This window comes from Lissotriton helveticus, chromosome 4_1, assembly GCF_964261635.1.
Source record: "Lissotriton helveticus chromosome 4_1, aLisHel1.1, whole genome shotgun sequence".
NCBI lineage: Eukaryota > Metazoa > Chordata > Amphibia > Caudata > Salamandridae > Lissotriton > Lissotriton helveticus.
This window is the reverse complement of record NC_136063.1, coordinates 149,100,173-149,125,223: the sequence shown is the minus strand read 5'-3', so window position 1 is coordinate 149,125,223 and position 25,051 is coordinate 149,100,173. Positions and strand designations below refer to the sequence as shown.

General features: G+C 43.8%; 1 protein-coding gene across 1 annotated transcript in view; it reads left to right on the top strand.

Moving 5' to 3' along the window:
* The window catches only part of LOC144827964 (fucolectin-1-like), a 93,937-nt gene extending 69,572 nt beyond the window's left edge, over positions 1-24,365 (top strand). The window contains exons 3-4 of the mRNA XM_078686120.1: positions 8,015-8,291; positions 24,048-24,365. Coding sequence (XP_078542246.1) covers positions 8,015-8,291; positions 24,048-24,222 — 452 coding nt within the window. The 3' untranslated portion in view covers positions 24,223-24,365. The remainder of the gene's footprint in view (positions 1-8,014; positions 8,292-24,047) is intronic.
* The last annotated feature ends 686 nt before the right edge of the window (positions 24,366-25,051 follow it).

Below are 25,051 nucleotides of genomic sequence, written 5' to 3'. Positions count from 1 at the left end.
ATGCCAATAAATCTTGTGGATAGTTCTGACCACGAGTGGCAGAATATTCAACTTGCTTTGGTTCAAGACCATGGTCCTCCTTGCATAAATAGAGAAGATTGGGAATTGTCATATAAGAAAGATTCTGTTTTGGTGGAATTATCTTCCTTCATTTCAAAGGGATGGCCTGTTAAACATATTTTATCAGATGAATTAAAGCAATTGTGGGAGATTCGTGATGAGTTTTCTATTTTGAATGGTAACATTTTACGGAATGGAAGAGTTATTCCTCCTTCTAACTTTAGAAGAAAGATAGTGGAAATGTGTCATGAAGGTCACTGTGGGATAGTGAAAACCAAGAAGAAAGTTAAGCAGTGGTTCTGGTGGACTGGAATGGATTTATTTATTGAGAGAATCATTAGAGACTGTGTGTGGTGTGCCAACTCTGATAAGACTTTAATAACTTTGAAACCGGCCATGGCTGAGCCAATTATTCCTAAAGCACCTTGGCACACAGTTGCCATTGATATTATGGGGCCTATTGAAGCATCTAACAAGTATGTTTTAACTGTTATTGATTTATTTTCAAGATGGCCAATTTTGAAAGTGGTTGAAAAAATTACTTCTGAAGTAGTGATAAAATTTTTGGATGGTGTTTTTGTTGGAGAAGGGTTACCTGTGTTGTTGATCAGTGATAACGGTGTACAGTTTGTATCTAACGTTGCCAAGGATTATTTCAAAAAAGTTGGTATAAGACATTGCACTACTTCCTTGTACAATCCGAGTGACAACGGTATGGTTGAGAGGTTTCACAGAGTACTCAAAAATGCTATTCAAGGTGCTGTGGCAAACGATTCTGATTGGGAATTACAATTAGTGAAGACTATTTGGATGTATAGAACCTCACCGCATGAAGTTTTAGGTACAACACCTTTTGAGGTTATGAGAGGAAAGGCAGTACACACTAAATGTAATCCTGAATGGATGATTTCCAATATGAAACCAGTGATTCCTTTTGATGAGTTAAGGGACAAAATAAAAGACAAACATTTGAAAGTTAAGGATGTGTATGATTTGAAACACAATGTTAAATTTTGTGATATTAGTGTAGGATCTTGGGTTAAAGTTAAAAAAACCTTGGAAAGTTAAAAAAGGTGAGAGTCAATTTTCTGAACCATTAAAAGTAGTAAATATTTACAGGAATGCAGTACGTTTGAGTGATGGGAAAGTGTGGAACTTAAAACGGATTGCAGTTCTTAAAAGTGACATTAGTTTGTATAAAAATACAGGTAATTCCTGTATGTCTAAAGGAATCTCACAACATTTTATCATTGAAGATGACCTTATCAAAAATCAAAATTCTAATGTAGGAAGTGGTTTAGCTAGTTCTTCAACAGGTTTGCATGGTGCTACTTGTGTTACATCTGAAGGGGTAAACAATGCTGTAGCTTCTAAAGAAATGGAATGTACTTCTAAAGAAATGGAATGTACTTCTACCTCTGTAAGAACATCTGAGGAGTTTAATAGTGTTGTAGCATCTAAAGAAATTGAAAACAATGTTGTTGCAGGTTCATCTGGAGCAATAGAAAATGTTGATGTTGCTACATCTATAGCTACGCCTATTGATGGTATTACCAATGTTGATCGTTCCGTTAGAGCTAAATCAAAACCTTCATGGTTAAAAGATTTTGTTTGTGATGACTTTTCTGATTAATGTATTTTATGTTTTTTTTTAATTTTATTTTATTTTACTATTAGGAGGAAGATGTGTTGTGTTGTGCACCTTTAAGAATTGTCCTCGTGTTTATTCACGAGCATTTACGTGCACTTGCCATAGAATGTTATTGTTTAATAGTGTATTCTTTGTCTTCAGTTATTCCCTTTGAACTGACTGCAGTTTCTGTAGCAGCTGTTCGTGGGGAAGGACTGAGGAAAGGAAGCTCCGTTGGATAACTCATTATCTTAATAAAACTACTTATTAATCAACTTTATTCTGGACATTATACGTAACAGCCTGGCTTTAAGTCAATCCCCGATATGCCCCTTTCATCTTGCTTTTCTGGCCCCTCTCTCAACCAGTCCATGTTGGTTCTTAGGGACATGAGGTGGACGGTAGGCACACATGTAGTGTTTCTTGTTCGTTTTTTTTTTTTGGTGGGCCCTCGTATACACACGTCCAGGAAGTTCATAGTACACCTCTTAAGTCACCCAAGACTTCCAGGCACATTCCAAGAAATGCCCTGCCATCGCCCCTATGCACAGGCCGCAGGCAGGCTTACTTCAGATGTGAACGGAGAATGTAGAGTTTAGTTACAGGCGGACAGGCAGGCCCATTAAACTACACTGTTTCAGGCACAGGCGAAATGTGGGCTGTGCCTACTATGGCAAAGAAAACAACCCGGAGGGGTGTTCATCGCAGCAGGCAAATGCAGACTTTACTTGCTGTGAAGGGATGGTTGTTTGGCTCAAAAGCTGCAGTTGATAGTGTGCCAGCAATCTTTTTTTATAACATTAGATCTAGTTATTGTTTACGAGTCTGACATGATTGAGTGTCTTTCTGACAGCCATGCAATATTTTCTAAGTGAAGGCATAGCTAGCTCATCAATCCAGTTCTTCTAATTTTCATTATGGGACTTGTAGCTTTTTTCATAAACCACAGCTAAATTTCACAGAATGCAAAGACAAGCATTGGCATAGGCAATAGGTCTCGCCTTTGGGACCTTGTAAGTGTTTAGCCATGCAACAGTTAATGTTGTTGCAGTAAGGAGATTGGGCTGCATAACTAAATACTTATAAGGTCCCAAAGGTGAGACCTATTGGCTAGGCTAATGCTTGTTTATGGAGGGGTGGGGCATTGGAAAACCCATTCTCAGAAGACTCCACCCCTATACTAAGAAAATAAAGTATTCCCTAGTCCCTAGTGGGATTTCTGCCCGGCTCGGGCAGATGGGGGCTATTTGCCCCCATATGCCCCCAGGGGGGCAGAACGATTGTGCCATTTTTGGGGGCTTGGGGCCTTGGCATACCCATTCTAGGCAGCCCTCATCACTCTTTTATTTAAAACAAAAACAAAAAAAATCCATGTTGTCAAGTGGGCTTTTTGCCCCCCCCTGGGGAGCGCAGATTGGGGGTAATGACCCCGATCTGCACCTCGGGGGCAGAAAGACTGTCCCTTTTGTGTTTGGAGGATGGGGGCATTGGCATGCTCATTTTGGGCAGCCCCCATCCCTGCACATTAAAAAAATGAATCCCTGGCTCCTAGTGGGCTTTCTGCCCACCGGGGGCAGATCTAGGTTAATAACTTCCATTTGCCATCCCAGGGGCTGCATAAAGGCTGTTATTATTATGGTTGGGTGAGGCCATTAGCATGCCCGTTGCGGGCAGTCCCCACCCGTCTTTTAAAAAATAAAAACAACAATAATCCCTAGTGGGCTTTTTGCCACCCCGGAGGGGGGGGGGGCAGATCGGGGATAATAACTCCCATAAGCCCCCTGGGGGCAGACATATTGTCTTTTTGTTTTTTGGGGTGTGTGGGGGCATTGGCATGCCCATTTTGGGCAGCCCCAACCGCTATGTTTACAACAAAAAAATAATCCCTTGGGCCATGTTGTTTTTCTGCCGCCCCACCCCCCAAAGGGCAGATTAGGGTTATTGCCCCAATCTTGCCCCCAGGTGGAGCAGAAAGGCTGCTTTGGCCAAAAAATATGGGGGGAGCAAAAGCTCATTTGTGCCTAATGGAGTGGATCCCTACTTGGGGTTCGCTCTCCTGCAGCGATCCCCAAGCAGGGATCCACTAGGGAAGGGTTCCATTGGTTGGAAAGAGGAGATTCTCCCCCTTCTAATAGTACCTCTCCTGCCTGCCTAGGTGCTTGGGAGGCTGAGATAGCCCTGCGAGCACATAGTCAGCAAAAGTGAAATGAGCAGTTTGGCTCATTTCATTTTCTCTTTCAGTCCAATGACATTAGCACGCCATGAGAGCCAACCGTCATTACACTGACAAAAAAAATGCCTCGGAAGGTTGGAGAAGCTCTTGCCCAGCTCCCAAGGCTGAAAAAATGAAACAGAAATCCCTCTGCTGTTAACAGCAGAGGGACTTGGTGGTAGTGTACAGCGGACGGAATGGTTCCATCCTCGGCACACAACCACCATGGCGCATGACTGAACCATTCCATCATGAGCATGCAAGGGGTTAAGTGTTTTCAATTGTGTCCCCTTTCCATGGGTACCTCTCCCACACAAAGGCTTGGGGGTCCCCGCTCATCGAACAAAGTAAAAGCAGGCTGTGCCTAATTGAGCCATCTGGTTTCAAACTTTGTTTACTCAGACATCGGCATGCTCTGTGGGTAACGGTATATTAAAAAATCAAACGTTTGATCTGAAATGATCTTCACCGATGCAGTGGATGAATCGTTTACTACAAAAGTAATGCGGTGGATGTGAACGGTTCATCCACCACATCGAAATGATAAAGCATTTTTGAGATAAGACCAATGCGGACACTGTATGCAGTCCATATCTGAAACCGGTTCTAGTTCAGATTCACAGTGTCGGTGGTGTTACTGAGTGGTCCATATAAGGGAGCTGATCTCCACGGAAACTTGGGAACGACATCGATGTTCTCTTCGTCTTTTTTGTATAATGTATGCACCACTCTGAGCCTGAAAGGGTATTGTCATGACGTATACTGGGTGCTCCCTTATGTCTCTCTGATGAGCTCTAGTTAGAGCGAAACATGTATCAGGGTTGCTTTTATTCATTCTAGGTAGGCTTGGATGGTATTTTACCATTTCAAAGCTGTACTACAGTGTCTCGAGTGGTAAAAGCCTTTTATCATTTTTTAGCTAATCCTAAATTCAAACTTTTTGCTGTAAAATGGCAAATGGCTTTGTCACTTTCTAACTCAGCGATGATGATACAGTGCTAATCTTAAACTTAAAAATTATACTAAAAAAACAGACATTTGAGATTCAGAGTGTCACTGGTGTTGTAGGTTGCTCATATGAAGGAGCTGCTCTCTGCCTAAACTTGGGAACTACCCTGCGTTCCCAGCTTCCTGTTTTGCACAATTTATACAGAACTCTAAGCCTAAAAGACAATTGCCTTAGTATATGCATATAAAAACAAAATACATTATTAACATTATTTAATATTTATTTAATAAATATACTCTACCAACCCAATATCCCATTATAGCCAACTCAGCCAACTGTCCTAAAAAATATAGAAATAGCTATCATATTTACTTTAAAAAGAATTCATATTACATTAACATACATAATTAACCAAAAACAATACAATAAAACACTTTAATGCAAAACCATTTTTCAAAGAAACAGTATTTAAAACTTCAATATAACAGTAAAATAGGTAAAAAAGACACACTTACCCTCAATACTTTTGTCCACGATATTTTTGAAGTTACAATACTGTGATCAGCATGTTATGGTGAGACAACATTTTTGCGATGATATTTCGATTGACATCCAGTAAATCAAATTCCATATTTGTAAAGCACGAACATATCACTCCTTAGGGTATCGAGGCGCATGGGGCCGTTGAGGAGATTCAGGGCCCAATTTACAGAACTAACTTAAGACAAAATCCTAAACTTACTACCATTTTGGTATTCACGCCGAGACGCGCCTGGAGGCGCTCAAAAGCAGACGGGAGGTCCGGCAGAGCGGGCTCCCCTGCGTTACCTGTCCATTTGAGTTTACTGCTGCCAGAGAACCCAGCGGGGCGCGTGCAGACATTTCCAGTCACCGGCTGCCCTCCCTCCCACCCGCTGCCGCCGAGGAACATCAGGGTGGCCGCTGTGTGGAGGTGGAGGTGAGGTGAACTACCTTCCCCGGCATCCCCTGCGGGCGCTGACGCCCGAGACGCGCCTGGAGGCGCTCAAAAGCAGACGGGAGGTCCCGCGTCGCGGGACGCGCGCGGGACTGAGCCCGGGCCTAAGCCCGGGCAAAGGGCGGGCCCTCTGTGGCCCTCAGAGGACCTGAGGAGGACGGGGCGGGCCACCCCACTTGGCCCCATCATAAGAGGAGGTACAGAGACATATTCCCCTATTTATTATTGTGTTCGATCTGCCCAGTGTTGTCATCGGGCCTTTGTAGTCCAATCACTATGTCTATTTGGGAGGAGCTTAATGCCGCGTGTGGCACAAACTATGCCCCTGATATATCAACTCCCCCTTCAGTGGGGAGAGATACTGACCCCATTAACTGTACTACCCAGGATGTACCCTTATCCCCTCAAATAATCCTGTTTGGAGCAAACACACTGTCCCGGGAGTCACCCAGCAAAAGGAACAACGAGGAGATTCCATTAAATGTTGATCAAATGTGCTGTAGCTCCTCATCTTCCCCCGCCAATCCAACTGTATCAACGCCATATAACGCGGGGACCACATTAATTGACTCTGTTCTCCCCCTCCAATCGACCCTACTGGCCCAAATTGAGCGATTGTTGAATGCAGCTCTATCACCCCTGGTCACCAAAATCACGGATCTGGGAGACAGGTTGACCAGTGTTGAAAAAATAGTAAAAAGGATTTACCCATCCTCACGTCCTACGCTATCTACCAACCCTGACAAGCCTAAATCCATTGAACAGAGGAAAGCACGAACAACTGATCCTTCTTTGAGCATACCCATTCCAAGGGGCCGTAATGTCACTTCTAAGCCTACCCGAGCCCCTTACAAAGCTCCTAGGTTTCCTCAAGAAAGAAGGCATCGAATTAATTTACCCCCTGAAGCTGCCCCCTACGTGACTGTTCTCTCCGGGGTCCCGGAACTTAGTCAGGGCAAACTCGAAACAAGCGAGGACCTGTTGAATAAAGCCATCTTTTGGCTTAACAACAACAGACCGCTGCCGCCTGCCCTAGATGGCGGAATCCGGAGCGTCAGGAGGGTGGGGTGGCTAGGCATGTTGCCCAAAGACATTCCGGGAGACCTGATTTTAATTAGATTTAAACACAGGAACATTGTCCCCTATTTAAGATTTTCTCAGCCAAAACCTGGAGATGGCCCTATTTCCACTTGGGACTTGTTTGATTTTTACCCTGGCCCCAGAGTATTGAACAACTACACTTGGTGAAAGGGGACTCTGTCTACCATGTGTTATTACTCCGCACCAGATTGAAGTTAGTTTTAAATAACTGTTGAGTCATATACACATGTATGTAAAAAGGTAAATCCTAATATGTTCTTAATAATTGTGTTTATGTATCTTGTCATACATCCTATGTTATTTCTGTGTATTTTATGTATGATTTTATTCTTGTAGTAGCTTTTATGATTTTTTAATTCACAAAAATCGAAATAAAGCTTAATGATACTGAGTAAGTGCCTCCTGTGAATACCAAAATGGTAGTAAGTTTAGAATTTTGTCTTAAGTTAGTTCTGTGAATCGGGCCCTTAGTGAGCTATTGCCCAGAGTCACATGATGCTGAGCTGAGCTACTGTCGATTGAGCCGTGAGCCTTGCGCTCCGGGGTCAGCCGTTCTGGCTGCTGCGCCACACCTCTTTCTCTTCTAAATGATGTCACAGCACATCTCCAAGCCAATGCAGACATCATCAAACAAAGCAACATTCAAGGATGTCTATTGTTGGCGATAATTTGTGCTGCAGGACTTGTTAAAAAGAACACTTTTGTCTTCAATACTTGATGCCCCCTTAAAGTTCAAGGCACTAGTGGTGAAAAGGACTCCTTGGGAATGGATACTTCCTGCTAAAATGTTACCTGTGTGGACATATAACATTATTGTGATACAATTGCTTTCTGTAATGACTCTATAAGAGATCAATCAGATTTCTCTGGCAAAACTGAAATCCATGCAGCTCACGAATAACAGACTATGTGAGGGCTCAAAAGGGATTAATTTAGGAAGATAATCATACATCATTCTGTGAATCCTTTGTAGGTGGGGCTCAATGCTCCCAAAGTAAAACGCTGCAAGATCCCTCAATGTCAGTAGCAAGAATATCTACAAGTGGATGGATTTCTGGCACTTGTAACTTTTTATATATTTTTCAGGTGAAAATTTGGCATTGAAGGGGAGAGCCTCCCAGAGTAGCCAGTACCAACATGGTGGACTGCCATTCTATCCCCTCACCGACAAGCCCAGTGGTTTCTACATTGACAACACCTGCTCCCACACAGATGCGGACATGAATCCTTGGTGGAAAGTGGACTTGGGACAAAGTCAGCCAATCGGTTCTGTTGTGGTGATGAACAGAGCCGATTGCTGCCCTGAGCGACTCAACGGTGCTGAAGTTCGGGTCGGAGACAACGTGAACAACAACAACCCTGTGTAAGTTCTCCTACTTGTATACTTCACAATTAGAAGTATGCGCACAATTGTGTTTTCCAGGAATCTTGGAGATAAGGGTGTGTGACGATCATGTCTGTTAGAAGAATGAGTTACCCTTATGTTTGTAATATATATATATATATATATATATATATATATATATATATATACATATACACATACTTCTCCCTGTATTGGTTCCTGTTAGTGGATGGTGCTCTTTATTAACGGGCGGTGCATGACTCCTCCGTCCGAACCATGCCAGTTTCAAATCTCTAATCTGTGCAGATGCACAACACAAACGAGGGCACTCCCAGGAAGTAACTTTGCAGAATGGTATTGTTCAGCACAAACAAACACCCAAAGCATTTCGGTCTTGCCTCAGACCTTGATCAAGGAAATACTGTCCCTCATTTATTTCCAATACTTTCGTTACTTCCTGCTGGAACACGTAGTTCAATATATTGAAAGTGACATAGTGCATTGAGTGCAAATTTGCAAAAAAGTTGCAATAATGTTAATAAAAGTGCAAGGTAAGCCCGTCTGCGCCTGTCCGCATCCCGGAGGCGCCTGGGCCTGGCCACCCTAATGAATTCCAAACTAGTACCCCTGTCATCACACATAAATATGACTCTTTATTTCTTAACAGCCTAAGGGGAAATATTGGTTGAGACTGCCCGGGGCTCCCCTGTGACCTTTATGCTGCGGTCTTAAACTGTGCGAGGTGCAGATGGGTGACTCAGACCGCATCCGTCAGTCTGGACACTGTACGTGCGGCTGATTCCTCTGATATGGCGTCGATCAGGGGAAGTTCTCACTCCTGCATGCTGCTTAACACTCGGTCCCTGGGCAAACATGCCCTGGATCTTTTTAATCTATTAACCGAGTGTAAGCCAGGGTGCCTTTTTTTGACTGAGACCTGGCTTGGTGACTCTTCCAGCCCTGATATCTCTACCGCTCTTCCCCCAAACTACTATATGATGAGGAAAGACCAAGCTGTAGGTAGGGGAGGGGGAGTTGCTATCGTAGTGGACAGGCGATATTCTTGCTCAGTGGTTGTGACGGAAGATATCTCTGGGGTGGAGTCACTTGGTTTCTGTTTGTCTTTTTCCCCCATCACTCGTGTGCTGGTCTGTTATTATACAGACCACCCGGCCATTCTGGCTCTTTTTATGATGATCTGCATATGGCCATTTCCCCATTGTTTATGAAATGTAAGCATTGTTTAATCTTAGGGGATTGCGAGAAGTTGGCCTGATGTATGATGTCCACTATTCTAGTGAGCACCTTGTATCAGTCCAAACAATCCCTTATGGTGGTGGTTGTAAAGTCAACCTTATAGACTAGCTATCCTAACGGTAGCATGGACTAAGCAGTCTTAGGCTTAACTCAAGAGGGCATGTGAAGCCAGCTGTTTTACCATATGCAATCCTGTAATATCAAATGAAAGGACACCACACAAGTTATATATTATAAAAATATATGTATTTATTACTAGAATAATCTTCTGTACTCTTTATGAGTCCAGAGGCACAAGCGTTTAAATAAAAGCACAGTTAAACATACAAAAGTTAGAGAGAACAGCAGGCTGTGGGTCTGATTAGCAGGCCCACAGCCACATTAAGTCGAAAACCGGTGAAGCAAAAAGCAAAAATTGGGGTGATCATAGGAAAGCAGACCCAACTCTCCTACAGGGATTTTAACATCCATATGGATGATGCCGAGGCAGCGGATTCCTTGAAACTTCAAGATGTAACTAGCACATTTGGCCTGTCTCCGTATATTTTTTCTGCGACTCACAATAAAGGTCACATTTTGGACCAAATCTATTCTTCTATTCCCATTATTTCTTTCCCTCCGTTACCCTTGATCTGGTCGGATCACTATTTACTTAACTTTGACATTTTGGGCATTTCTAAAGCAGCCAGTGTTGGCGTAGGCTCACAGTCTATGGCCTTTCGCCCTTATCACAATGTCACGGCTGATATGCTGGAGCAATCTCTTGCTGCGCACCCTTGCCAGCTCACGGGTGAGCTGATGAATGACCTAGCTCTTTTTCAATCATGGCTTACGCAGCGCCTTGATGAGTTAGCACCCCTTCCCACTCAGTCTAAATCAGTCCAGCGTGCATCGGCTCCCTGGTTCACTCCAGTGCTTCATGAGACCAGAAGAAGTTGCAAGAAAGCCGAAAGAATATGGCGTAAATGCTACGATGCTCTATCTAAAGTGACTTACAAGGATCTCATTAAAGGTTATCACAGGGCTATTGTTGCTGAGAAGAAATTGTACTTCTCTAAAAGAATTGACTCGGCGGTTAATGTTAGCAAAGAAATGTTTAAAATTGTCAAGGAATTCACCTCTCCTTCCTCCTTAATTTCAAAATGTTCTCCTTCAGAATCCTGGGTCAAGCAATTGGCTAGTTTCTTTACTAACAAGATCTTAAGCATCCAGGTCTCTTTTGCACCTGCTGTCTCTGTAAGTGATCCAGGTTCAAATCTCTCTGTAAATTGTTCCCTTCCTGAGAGTCATATGCTCTCAATTTTTCCACCACTATCTCCACAAATGTCACTGGATCTACTACTGAAATTAAAGTTCGGCTCTCCGTCTGATCCCTGCCCCGCTAAAATCCTGCTAAAATGGCACATGTTATCAACCCTATTGTCAACCCGCTCCTCAATGCCTCTCTAGAAACTGGCACCGTCCCTAGTGCATGGAAAATGGCGCACATCGTTACGCTGTTAAAAAAAAAACTATTTGGACCCCTTAGAGCACTCTAACTATAGACCGATCTCGCTGCTCCCTGCTTTGGCTAAAATTGGGAAAAAGCATGTTCACTCCACTCTTTCCAACTTCCTTGAAACCCGAGATATCCTGCATCATACTCAGTCCAGTTTCCGCTCAAATCTGAGCACTGAGACTGCATTATTGGAAGTCACCGAGTCTATTAAGGAGGTTTTGGATAGTGGAGGGAAGGCGATGTTGGTGCTACTGGATTTATCAACAGCCTTTGATACCGTCCCTCACCGACGTCTTCTTTCAAAACTCCAGGAGATCGGACTGAGAGGGACGGTATTCAATTGGTTCGAGTCCTTTCTGTCTGGCCGCCAACAATCGATCTGGGCCCCTCCCTTTTCGGTTACTGTTCCCCCGTTGGATGTGGGAGTTCCACAGGGCTCGGTATTGAGCCCCACTCTTTTTAATATTTATCTGTCTCCCCTGGCGGATTTGGTGGAATCTCATGGAGCCCGGATTGTGTCCTACGCCGACGATACGCAGCTTCTCTTTACCTGCAACAAGAACACAGATTTCGTCGGCGATACCATCAGGAGCTGCCTTGAGGCTGTCTTTTCTTGGTTTCAATAGAACCAGCTAAGGTGCAATTCGGATAAGTCTGAGATTCTTTTCTTTGTCTGTCCTCCTGACGCCCATTGGAAAGCTTGGTTGCCTACTGATATGCATCCTCCATCATCTGCCACCTCTCTGGCAAAGAATCTGGGTGTAAAAATTGATAATGGCTTAACCCTCAAACCCCAGATTCTCAATCTAGTCGGCCAGTGCTTTGCCCTGTTACGAACCCTTAGGAAATTCCTTCCCTTTCTCTCCTATGACCACAGGAGAATCACGGTTTAGGCGCTGATCAGCTCCAGGCTAGATTACACCAATGTACTTTATCTGGGCCTTCCGGAATACCTTCTTGCACGCCTCCAATCGGTCCAGAACTCGGCTGCAAGGGCCATTTTTGGCCTCAGCCGTAGGGCTCATACCTCGGCTCTCCTGAATTCGCTACATTGGCTGCCGGTGCGTAAACGTATCTATTTTAATACTCTCACTATGGCTTTTAAATCCTTGCATGGTATTGGTGCTGTCTATTTATGGAAAAGAGTCCAGTTCTATTTTCCCTCTAGATCTCTTCGCTCCTCCTCGCAAGCACTGGCCGTTGTCCCAGCCACTAAACGTGCGTGTATTGGTGGTCGCTCATACAGATTGTTGGCCCCTCAACTCTGGAACAAACTTCCCCTTTCCCTCAGGAAATCAGATAATCTGCTGTCCTTTAGGAAAGGACTAAAGATCTGGCTTTTCAGACTGTAGTCTCTCTGCGTTTTTCTGGCTACTCCTCTACAGATCTGTATAGCGCCAGGACACTCTGCCCGAGTAGCAGAGCGCTTTATAAGGCACCCAATAACATAACATAACATAACATAGTGCGAGGACAGATATTTATGATAAACACCATATAATTAAAAAATTGGGAGAACATTTTCAGGCTTTTAAATTATACTTTGGTATTTTCAAAACTTTTTTAAATATCAAAGTCTCCATTAAACGATAATGTCCATCTATATAAATAACAGAGCATTATCTTGTTTCTTTAACATTTTACATTTCTCAGGAGAACTGTAAACTGTGAAAGAACCAGGATAATGCGCATTCCTTGATGTTGGTTGAGACTCTGAAAAATGTAATGGACGCTCTCAAGAAACTTATTGGTAGTTACCCACTTGAGGGTGTTATTTATATAGATTGCATCACTTACAGTTCACATGCAGGACGCCCCACAGGAGTAATGGGATGGGCTCAATCACCCCCCTCCCTGTTGCTGAAGACCATAAGTGGTATCCAGTAATGACACACAAAATAAAGGAGAAAATTGTGCTCTTTATTCTGGAAAAGGACTCCCGCCTCCTACCATCTCCTCACAAGTCCAGCACTAAGTCTCCCCTCAAAGAATTCTACAAACACACATTAGGTCACAGATCACAGTACATTGAATGTGCTTTCAGAACCAGTACCATACATCTTCCCCCCATAGACAAAGCAAAAGACAACACCAAGACAAGAAGAGAATTACCAAACAAAGAAAAATGAAAAAGAAGCACACCCCACTGCAACACGACAAACACGATGTACTCCTAAGAACCTGACAAAATCAATTAATAACAGCAATACGTTTGAGATTCCAAATCCGTCCATCATCTAACTTTACAACATTTTAAAACAATTTAACCACACCTTGAATGGCTTGGTGTATTTAGACGTAGTGCTGTTATTAATTGATTTTGTCAGGGTCTTAGGAGTCCATCATGTTTGTCGTGTTGCAGTGGGGTGTGCTTCTTTTTCATTTTTCTTTGTTTGGTAATTCTCTTCTTGTCTTAGTGTTGTCTTTTGCTTTGTCTAAGAGGGGAAGATGTATGGCACTGGTTCTGAAAGCACATTCAATGTACTGTGATCTGTGGCCTAATGTGTGGTTGTAGAATTCTTTGAGGGGAGACTTAGTGCTGGACTTGTGAGGAGATGGCAGGAGGCGGGAGTCCTTTTCCAGAATAAAGAGCACCATTTTCGCCTTTATTTTGTGTGTCATTACTGGATACCACTCATGGTCTTCAGCAACAGGGAGGGGGTGATTGAGCCCATCCCATTACTCCTGTGGAGCGTCCTGCATGTGAACTGTAAGTGATGCAATCTACATAAATAACACCCTCAAGTGGGTAACTACCAATTATTTTCTTGAGAGCGTCCATTAAATTTTTTAGAGTCTCAACCAACATCAAGGAATGCACATTATCCTGGTTCTTTAACATTTTACAGTTCTCCTGAGAAATGTAAAATGTTAAAGAAACAGGATAATGCTATGTTATTTATATAGATGGACATTACCGTTTAATGGAGACTTTGATATTTAAAAAAGTTTTGAAAATACCATAGTATAATTTAAAAGCCTGAAAATGTTCTCCCAATTTTTAAATTATATGGTGTGTATCATAAATATATGTCCTCGCACTATGCACTTTTACTAACATTATTGCAACTTTTTTGCAAACTTGCACTCAATGCACTATGTTACTTTCAATATATTGAACTACGTGTTCCAGCAGCCCCTGGGGCAGGAAGTAACGAAAGTATTGGAAATAAATGAGGGACAGTATTTCCTTGTAACCAACCCATGATCAAGGTCTGAGGCAAGACCGACATTATGGTGACTAGCAGGATGTTTCACCACTACCATATCACCAATGTTCACCTTGACACCGGAAACTCCTTTACGTAAGTCATAATTCAATTTTCTTTGAATTTGTTTTTTTTCTACTCAACACACACTCCTCTACGTTCTCACAACATCCCAACCATTCAAACTCATTCTGAAATGTACTATTTTTATCCAATGAGGACAAAGAGCAGTATTAGATAGTTTTCTTCGAAGCCACTCTAAAGGAGTTGGCTCTGTGGTACTATGTAATGTAAACCCGTTAGCCTCACTCTTTCTCCACAACACTTCCTTCTAACCTTTCCCATTCACTCTGGGGTAATTGCAGGCTCTCTTTCACAGTCCCGTTGAATTTCTCCCCCATCCTATTAGTTTGTGGATGATAGAGAGAGCACTTCTTGTGCACTATACCTCTTTCCCGCAGGAAATTCTCCATCATTTGCAAAGTAAACTGAACTCTATTGTCCCTGAGGAGTGTTCCAGGATTGGTCTTTCTGCTAAAAATCTTCTCCAAGAATTTAATTACCGATGTCGTGGTGATTTCTGATACAATAGCTACTTCAGGCTACCTTGAAAACATGAATATGGACAGGCCTGGTCCCTAAGCTGAGAGGACGTAAAATGTCTAGGGAAACCTCATTCCAAGGACATAAAAGTACCTCCTTGCATACTATGGGAGGTGTTCTCACAATCATGGTTTTATCGCTCAATGAACACTCAACACACTCTATTATGACACATTCAACCTGCATGTCCATTCCCTGCCACCAATAACCAGTTCTCAATCTCCATTTAGTTTTACTTATGCCTAGGTGTCCTACATGTGCCAAATCTACCAAACCCCAAACCCTTCCTCGATGTTACTGGTGGTATCAGCCTTTGGTTTCTCATAACCAAACTACGTATTTTGCAAAAAATCTTTGCATATTCACTGGATGATTACCTTTTACTCCCAGTAACAATCATCTCTTGCACCCTACAGAGTATTGTATCCCTACTCAATTCATCCAACTATTCAGCCTCACTAATACATCCTTCTGTAATCACACACACTCTGATGTCTTCATCCAATCACCAATCATCACTACAGTCAACACCACTATCTGAGGGTACCAACTTCGAGAGACAATCTGCAGTTTTATTGGTAATGCCAGGCACGTACTTCACATTGAATTGGAATTTTTTCAAAGCCACAATCCACTTACAAATGTGACTGGATTCTTAATCAATTCACTTCTTCTCAAAAATCTCATGTAAAGGGTTAAAGTCAATGCACACACTGAATCTCTCCCCCCATAAGAATTTTTTGAATTTTCTAAGGGCCCAGTATACAGCTCATGCCTCCTTCTCAATGGCAGGGTATCTTACCTCAGACCCTCGCAGTGCTCTGGAGGCAAAAGCAATGACAACCTCACAACCCTCTTGCTCTTGTTTCAATACTGCCCCAACACCTTTAACACTTACTTCAGTCAAAACTGAGCATAATAATCCAGGGACAAAGCTACTCAAATGTTGTGCTTTCTTAAGACATAGCGTTATATCTTCACATTCTTTCTCACAGTCTTTATTCCACTCAAAGACAACTCCTTTTCTCAACAAACCACTCAAGGCACATGCTCTGCTTACAAATTTGGGCACAAAATAAGGAGTAAACCTCTGTCATTCCCGAGAACGTTTGCACATCCACTTTTTCGACTGATCTTGACAATTTGGGCTTAACTCCTTTGGCTGCAATATCATGCCCCAAATATTCTATTTCTTTCAGAGCAAATTTGCATTTATTTGCCTTGAGGGTATCCGCATTCTCAAATATTACTTTAAGACTTCCTTGACTCTGCACAGGTGCTGTTCTCTGGCTTTACCAAATATCATCCTGAAAGTACAGAACTTCTTTCATACCACCAAATATTCTTGACATTAACCTCTGAAACAGAGGCGGCAGAACAGAGACTAAAGGGCATGTGATTGAATCGGTATGTGCCAAACGGCTTGATAAAGGAAGTCAAATCCTTAGAGCGGTCAGTGAGCTTGACATGGTGACACGCTGACAAAGGATCCAGCATGGTGAACCACCTAGCACCTGATAGAGTCCCTACCATTTTGGTAATGTTCAGCATGGAAAATTTGTCTTCCACTACTCTTTTATTGAGTTCCCTCAAATCAACACATAGTCTAATTTCATTATCCGGCTTGCACGCTACCACTATGGGAGCCAACCAGTCCATTGCTTCAACTTGCTCAAGAAATCCCTCTCTGCACAGCCTATCCAGTTCAAGCGTAACCACTTCTCTGACACTATACAGAATGTTCTTCACCTTGCATGAAAAGGGATTGGCATCTGCCTTCAATTTTAAGTCATGCAAATAGTTCTTTACTCAACCTACACTCGACTAAAAGATCAACAGAAAATAATTCACCAAAGCTTAAGATAGCCTATCGACACAGTTGACCTGAATTTGTACTTGGGGAGCACCACTGGGGTTAAGTGTTATACCCAATAACTTCTGAGGCAGCCCGCTCAACACAATATTACCAACCACAGGAACATAAACCGTTCCTTCTGCCTCATTACCGTTAAAACAAAATCCCCCATCAAAAATGACCAACCAACTCTATTGGTTTACCTCCATAAGCTTAGGGCTTAAAAACCAGTTCATATAACTCAACTTATCCTTTAAAGTATTTTTCAAATAGTACATCAAAGTCAAACATGCTCCAGAATCCATCATTATTTCCACACCAATGTCATTCACCAGCACCACATAGGAGCCACATCATTTGACCAAAATTGCGAGTAGGTGCTATCTTAAAGTAGTAACATAATCTTCAGCAGACTCCTCAGGTTATTATGCCCGCATACCAAAATAGTATCGCTCTAAGATTATAGACAGTTTGGGTCAATAATATCTGTACACCTTTTAATTATACATAACTTAAACTTATTTACACTGGATGTTTCATTACTTCCTTCCTCATCAAATAAATCAGGTAAGTGTTATAACACTTCCTGCCCTTCAGTGCAGGGGAGGACCTGTGGAAAGGAAATGTTAAAGAAATGCAAACCAAAACGTAACTGTGGTTCCAAAGTATAACGCCTTAGTGGTAGCCTCTATGAAGTTCTGTCCAAAATGTGAGGAGGAAACAAAGTCAATCTTCATAAAAAATAGACTCCCTAAAAGCCAAACCTGTTGATAAACAGAATCCATAAAAACTTTTAATATTCTTCCTGAATGTCCATGGCTGAAGACAATGACGCCATGATGCCTTTGCAATGCGTGCAACTACACGTGGAGAACACTTACTCTAGCCAGACAGGGCTTTGAGTGGGATTAAAAAACCGAAGTGTCTCTGAAAGGGGCGTGGCCGATTTAATTAAGGGCGTGGCTTAAAAACACGGAAGCTGAAAATCTATGCTCAGCTTAGTGGGCTGCCTGACTGGTATTTTGCTACTTCTGTCATCACATCCAGATCTATACTACACAAGTAACATTACACTTAATTTAATGTATCTCCACGCTTCGACCGCTGGGGAACCCGTCCTGGCTCACCCTGAGAGATGGTCCCTGATGGGTATCTCTAAGGTGCGACCAAGCATCCCCGGCAGTCTGGGGGGGCCGTTGTGAAGATGAGGCAAGCTGATGCCCAGAGTTGCCGAGTGTGGTTTCTGACTAGAGTAGGCACCGAGGCGAGAATTATCGAGTCCGCTGACCCTGGTCCACGACCCTGCCGCGTCGGGAATCGAACCCAGGTACCCGGGCCGTTCTCTGCTTACGGGTCTGCCGCCTCTAACCAGTGAGCCACACTTCTCACACTACTGGCTTTGTCAATGGTTTTTAGTTGCATAAGATAAATAAGCAATAGCAATAGCCATGCCAAGGGCTTTAAGTGGGATGAAAGAATTGGGGGGTCTCTCAAAGGGGCATGGCCAATGATATTAAGGGCGTGGCTTAAAAACATATAAGCTAAAAATCTGTGCTTAGCAAAGTGTGCCGCCCGACTTGTATTTTGCGGTTTCTGTCATTGCATCCAGATATATGATACATGTAACATCATACCTACAACAAGGCAGGAATATTGGCTTAGTCAACAGCAACTATGGCTTGTTGTATATAATATTGAAAAAGCTTCCACTTAAAGCTCTGCCGACACCACGACGATGTTGCTGCTCTTGAGTTTCAAGAAGAGAACGGAAATCTAGAGAGAAAATGACTTTCTTTGAAGGATTTCCCTTCTCCTACAATGCTCACCTGGCATGACGTCATGCCGTAACTTCTCCACTAGTGAGAAGTAAGCAGTGTGAGCAGCGCACACTAGTGAGAAGTGAGCAGGCGCACATAGATGTGCCTGCGGTCACCGCTGTCTGGAAAAAAACGGACCGCCTGTGCCAGGGCACAAAACAGAGCCCGATACAGACCCGTTTCGAGGCCTTTCTAAAAAAACTGTCGGTGCTCAGCACTGGTGAGACCCGGCCAACCTAAAGCCCTGGCCATGCCTTTGAGTATAGTATATTGAAAAGGCTTCAGTTCTGAAATGAGGAGACTTTGAAAGAACTACAAGGAGTCTCTTTGAAGTTACTTCAAAGGCAGTGAAGGTTGGCACTGCTGCTGAGGTAAGATTTATTTTTTCATGGTGAGGGCAAAAAGGTAGAGTCCGATAGAGACCCATCTCGGCACCTGCTTTAAAGAACTGCCTGCGCTGAGCACTGGCAAGACCCGGCCCACTTAAAGCCCTGCAGCCAGAGAAGAAAGAGTATGCGGCAGCAGCACACAGAGACCAATGAGGAGCACGTGACACCAGTGCTCAGCGAAAAGGACCCGCACTCCGCGAGGATTGCAGACCATGCAGCACCATAACTCTGTGAAGATTGCAGAGCGCGCTGCACCAGCACTCCCAAAGTGAGGGCGGCAGCAGCGCCTGGCACCGAGATGGTAGGCGGACAGCCCCAGCACGAGATGAGGAGGCTGGTGGGAGGCGTGAGCGGCACTAGCAGTGAATCTCCCGAGACTCCAGGGAATGTAACAGTAAGGGGCAGATTTACAAGCCCCTTGCACCCCTTTTACGCCGTCATTGCATCACTTTTGTGATGCAGTGGAGGCGCAATGATGCGGGGTACTTACAACGTGACTGGGATATGCGTCACGTTGTAAAGCCCTGTGCAGAAGGAGGCGTTCCTGCGCAGGGGGGTGGCGTTCTGATGCAGGAACACCTCCTAAAAGTGGCTGAGTGAAATCCACAAGATTTCACTCAGTCACTTTTGGGTCCATGCTGCGTCAAAACCCTGCGCCTGCTTGAAGCAGGCGTAAGGATTGACGCAGCATTGTAAGAATAGGGCCCTCCAGAGCATTCCTGGAGCTGCGTCGCACTTGCGATGAAACTCCAGCAATGCGCCACTTTTACGGCACAGTTGCGTGAAGCATCTGTGCCGTTTTTGCCCCATGGTGCCCAGCATTGTAAATGCGGCGCATCCAGGGTGGCGGAGCTGCGTCGCACAATATCTGGCGCATCCCTGCTGATAAGCAGGGATGCGCCACTTATTGTAAATCTGCCCCTAAGAATTTGAGGCAGGCTCAGTGCCGATTGTCGAATCTTCAACTGGCTCCTGTAATTGTCCCAAATGTATGATTTAAGGTTGAGGAACCAAATTTCGGTTTGGAGAGTCTACATGGCAATATCCGTGATAAACACAAATGAAACAGGAGATAGTAAAACCTGTGACACAGAGTCGGATTGATAATGCGGGCTCTCGGGAAATGGCTGAAGGGCCGGTAGCTGAGTTTTAGCTGTGGGCTGCTTTTTTGTGCAGCCTGGGAGCTGTGTGTGCTGTTCGGATGCCGCCAGCGGCCCATTGGGTGCCTGAGTGGCATTTCTAGAGGCAAATGGGTGGAGATATCACTCCCTTTCTCTCCCTGGGACGCTGGCCCATTAAAGTTTGCTGATTGAGTGGGGGCTTGGGGCCTGAGCAGAAGTGACCTCACTTGCATTCATGTGTGTTTCACAAGTGTGAACTAATCTGTGCATTTTTTTTTATATAAGTGAAGTTAATAAACCATGCCCCCCCACCCCTTTTTTTTCATACAACTTCGCTAAAGCAGTGTTTTGCGGAAAGGCAATATGCAAACGAGGGCCACTTTTTTTTGGTGTCCCCGGGCCGATTTTTTATCCCAATCCAACCCTGCTGAGCAGTCATCGATCAAATTTTAATTCCATCCATAGTTTACGTTGAATATGTCCTAGGGTTTCTAGAAGTTAGTATGTTCTCCAGTTGTCGCCAAATTGTAGTATGCAGTAATGACACGCAAAATTAATTAAGTTCTTGGATTTAGGGTTACCTACCCAGGACAACTTCATCCTGTCTACTTTCCTGCATCACTTACAGTTCACATGCAGGAGGGTACTTTGCCTCCATGCATCTTCAGTCATGCGCATATGCACGATAGGAGTAACGGGGGGATTTAAAACAGCCCCATTCTCCTAGCTGCTGAAGACCATGAGTGGTGTCCAGTAATGGCACGCAAAATAAAGGTGAAAATTGTGCTCTTTATTCTGAAAAAGGACTCCTGGATCTGCCATCTCCTCACAAGTCCAGCACTGTCCCATCACAGAATTCTAGAACCACACGTTAGGTAATGGATTATAGTGCATGGAATGTGCTCGCAGAACCAATGCCACACAATGACATATTACTTGTTGTCCCTCCCCTTCGGCTCTGGCGCCGCACCAGCAACAAAAAATATCACTATGATGCAGCCACCGCTGGCCGCGTCATAGCGCTTTTTTTTCACTTCAGCAGTGTTTAGGTTACATTGTACTGTGCCCAGTTTACCATCATTTGTTTAGTGACAAAGTCATTCTATTTTGACGTGACCCGTGCAGATGCGCAGCAAGAATACAACCACTTAATGTTGATTAAATGTGAAAAAGCAGCCAAAGTGATATCTTGAGTGCAATGTGTTGTGTTTATGTAAATGTGCTGTGTTTGGAAGGTTGCATCCTGAGGTGCAATCGCTTGGTTATGGTGCTCTTTGGCTGCCCTGCCTGTGTTTATTTATCATTCAATCAATCAATCAGGATTTGTATAGCGTGGCTGCTTCACCCGTGAGGGTCTCGAGGCGCTGTCAGGTTGATATATTTCCACTTGCATGGGCATAAACATGGCTGGCTTACAAAAGCACTCTGTGGATGATTGGTCGTTATATTTAAAGGTAATTGATGGTCCAGACCTGGTGTAGTTTCCAAGCAGTGGCTTATCCGGGCAGGCTCCCATACATTGGGCCTGAATATGATGTCGGTCGGAAAGACTCCAAACCGCATTTGGATTTTCCTAAACTGTGTCGGAACCTGTTTCTGACCAAGTCAGAAACATATCCGACCGACAGACTACGATGGAAAGGTAACCGTTCAGTCATTCCTAATGGGTTCCGACCAGTATTCGGAAACTCAGAGTCAGTCGAAGCCAAATCGTACAGCTCATTGGATCGCGTTTCTGACTGACGTATTACAATGTCGGATTCGGACAGCCTTTCCGACTCAGACTGCCCGACACGAAAAGGCTGTCGGAAACTGAGTTTGTGGGCTCCTACCAGGCCCCACTTCTTCCTGAGGCCTCCGGTTGTGGGCCCTGGGGGTACCCAAGGGTCCCCCATGTAGAACAATGCACAGTGTGACAGGTACCATGGGGTGCCCCACCACAGGGTACAAGATTTTCCGCAACCTCTCCTTTTTTCAATTGGAGCGTGTGTTGTCGGTCAGAAACAGGCTCCCATTGACGTCAACGGGAGACTTTCCGAACGGTGTTTGGAAGCATCATAATCAGTAGGTAGGAACCTCCAACCGTGAGCCGGTGGGAAACGAATCCAAGATGGAGGCAGAAGGTTTAGTTTCCGACTGACATCGTAATCAGGCCCATTGTCTTCATCTCACACCACACATCCCACTGCAAGCTATTTATTTACCATGTGTATTTATTACATTACTTGCTACATTCACAGAGCACCAGGCATCTCTTGTGAGTAGAGCAGAACACAACCTCGTCCTGTCTGCTGTTCTCACTTAACACTTGTGCAAAAATATATCTTTTTCATGTCTAATTGTTCAGCAATGCTGGTAATAATTTATCGTTGGCTATCGAGTTCTCCTTGTGACTACAACCTCTATACAGTGCTACTGTTTCATTATTCGTCGCTTTCATTATTACAAAGTGTTAGCGCATCAATTAGTAGGTTCGAGGGCTCTCAGATAAGACAGATTATGCCATCTTGTGTCACTTCTTCAGAGCACTGAAGGCAGACCTGCAAACAACTTAACACCAGGCAGCTATAATTGTGGGACTTTAACAATACATGTTTTGCTCTCTGGGGGCCGGGTGGGTCTAGATCTTTGTATTACCTCTCTCTAATATATATTCTGAGTATTGAGTTATCAGTATTGAACCAATTCTCCGGCCCATGAAGTCGGTATTTTGGTTGCCACTCCAGCAGAACCCATTGAGTCACTTCAACAAGATCACACAGACTGTCAGCAGGCAATAAGGAGTCAAACTAACACCTAGCTAAAAAGTCTGGCTCATTCACCAACACTGCACCTTTCCCAAGTGGTATTCACCATTGAATAATTCAAAATGCTGTGTCAATGCAATTTATATGTCTCAAATATAGTAATATTTCCTGAAATAAGTCCTTAGTGAATTATTGTCTTGCATATACGGTTACTCTCATGACCATTTTAGAGCACTAGGTTGCTCAAAAAGGGATTCTGGGTACATAGTTTGTGGGCAGTTAGAATCCAACTATAAAGCCTATCAGTTACCAGGATGTGGCGAAACGGCTAGAGCTGTCCACTTTGGAGCTGGGGAAGCAGGTTTGAGTATCAGAGTCGGCTGAACATCCTGTGATTTTGGACAAATCACTTAATCTCTTAATCAGCGTTTGGCTACCTTCACTGTAAGTGACACAATCTGACCTTTAAGAAGGAGTCCATCCACACACAGTAGTTCCCTTCAGTGCCAATTAGTACCATAACAGTGTTCAGTCTTTGAAATCAAAAATAAATGTGACTTTCGCAGCTTCCCCGACAATAAAGCCACTCCACTCTGCACCACTCCACTTTATGCCACTTCTCTCCATTCTGCGCCACTCCATTCCAAAGAATGCCACTTTACACCACTCCCTCTCCACACAATGCCACACAATGCCACTCTGTGTCTCACCACACTACGCCACTCTACTCTGGAACAACACTCTACTCTAGTCCACTTTACTCTTCTCCACCCTGTGATTCTCCATTCTATCCCACGCCACTCTGCGCCACTTTATGGTATGCCACCCCACACCACTCCACTCTCTCCGATGCCACTGTACACCATGCCACTAACTTTTAGCTATGCTGAACAGCAGCCACACTGCTGTACAAGGCTAAACGACAGTGGCAAAGCCAATCTCTCTAGTTGGTAAGGCCTATTGACTTTGCCTGTGCTTGTTTCTTATGTGGGTGCTTGATGAAAGGTGTTTGAGATGGTGGCTGGTGATTTTATCATTCTTTCTGACATCATTTGTGACCTAGCTTACTATGAGTAGATGATGGCTTTTTTCTCATTAAGCAGCTGTCCCAAAATGCACCTTCAAACCTTTTGGAGGACAAGTGCTTTAGACGTTTTACCAACACAACATAACACCATCTTTGATTTCAAGTCATATATTCTATGCAAAAAAATAGAAAAAGCTGGCCCTGTTGGTCCTTCCTAATCCCAGACTTTTGATTTGTGTTTTGATCTACAGGTGCGGTATCATCAGGGACCTGTCTCCCGGATCCGTCTCCACTCTCTGCTGCAAAGGGATGGTGGGCCGCTATGTGAGTGTCATCATCCCGGGTCGGGCAGAATGGCTCACTGTGTGTGGAGTGGCTGTTTACGGTGTTGTGCCTCAGAAGCCAGATCCCAATGCATGCTGGTAGCTTGAAGATGTCTTCTATCTCTATTACACTGATACTTTCCCTTCCATAGAGACGCTACATTATGCCTTCACCTTTAGTAATTCGGATAATTTGTTGTCACCTACTGCAAACCAGGATGTTCTTAGACTGAAGGCTGTGCTGCAGAGCCCACATGAACCGTTGATAACGTAGGCAGTGGATGGCTCTGCGGAGGATGAGAACATTATGGGAAAACTGTTTATCGCCCATAGGTCCTTTCAAGAGGAAGTAACATTTGTTACAGAGTTTTACAAACTGCAAAATAATGTTTGTTAGCAAAAAATGTGAATCTGGCTTGTAAGTTCTAATGCAATGCACCCATAAGTTAATTCCATGGAGCGCACGAGGAGGCCTTGGCTCTGCCCTTTCTACATCACCAGGAGAAGTGTCAGACATACCCGGAACATGTTTGTGGATGTTGCTCAGATATGATTTTACCTTAAAGAAATGAAAAGACAAGAGGCGTTTGGTAAAACAGGAACAAGTTGATTTTTTTTAAATATTTCTTTTTATTAAACAGTTTCGACAAAATCACATCAATTGATTACAAGCAAGCGACTTCATCATTTCTCATTACCATCATGAACATTTCAATATAGGTCACAGTTATTATACTGATTAAATCAAGGGGTTTCAAGAGTTTCAGTGTTGATCTGTCGACAAGGTGGGAGACAGATGTCACTTCTGTAGTGATTCCACGCTCCCCACACTGTGATGTATTCCTATAGGTCCTGAATCGATCCCCCTATTCCTGACCCTATTCTGGTTAGTAAACTAACAAGTTAACTAGTAATCAGCCCATGAGGCAGAA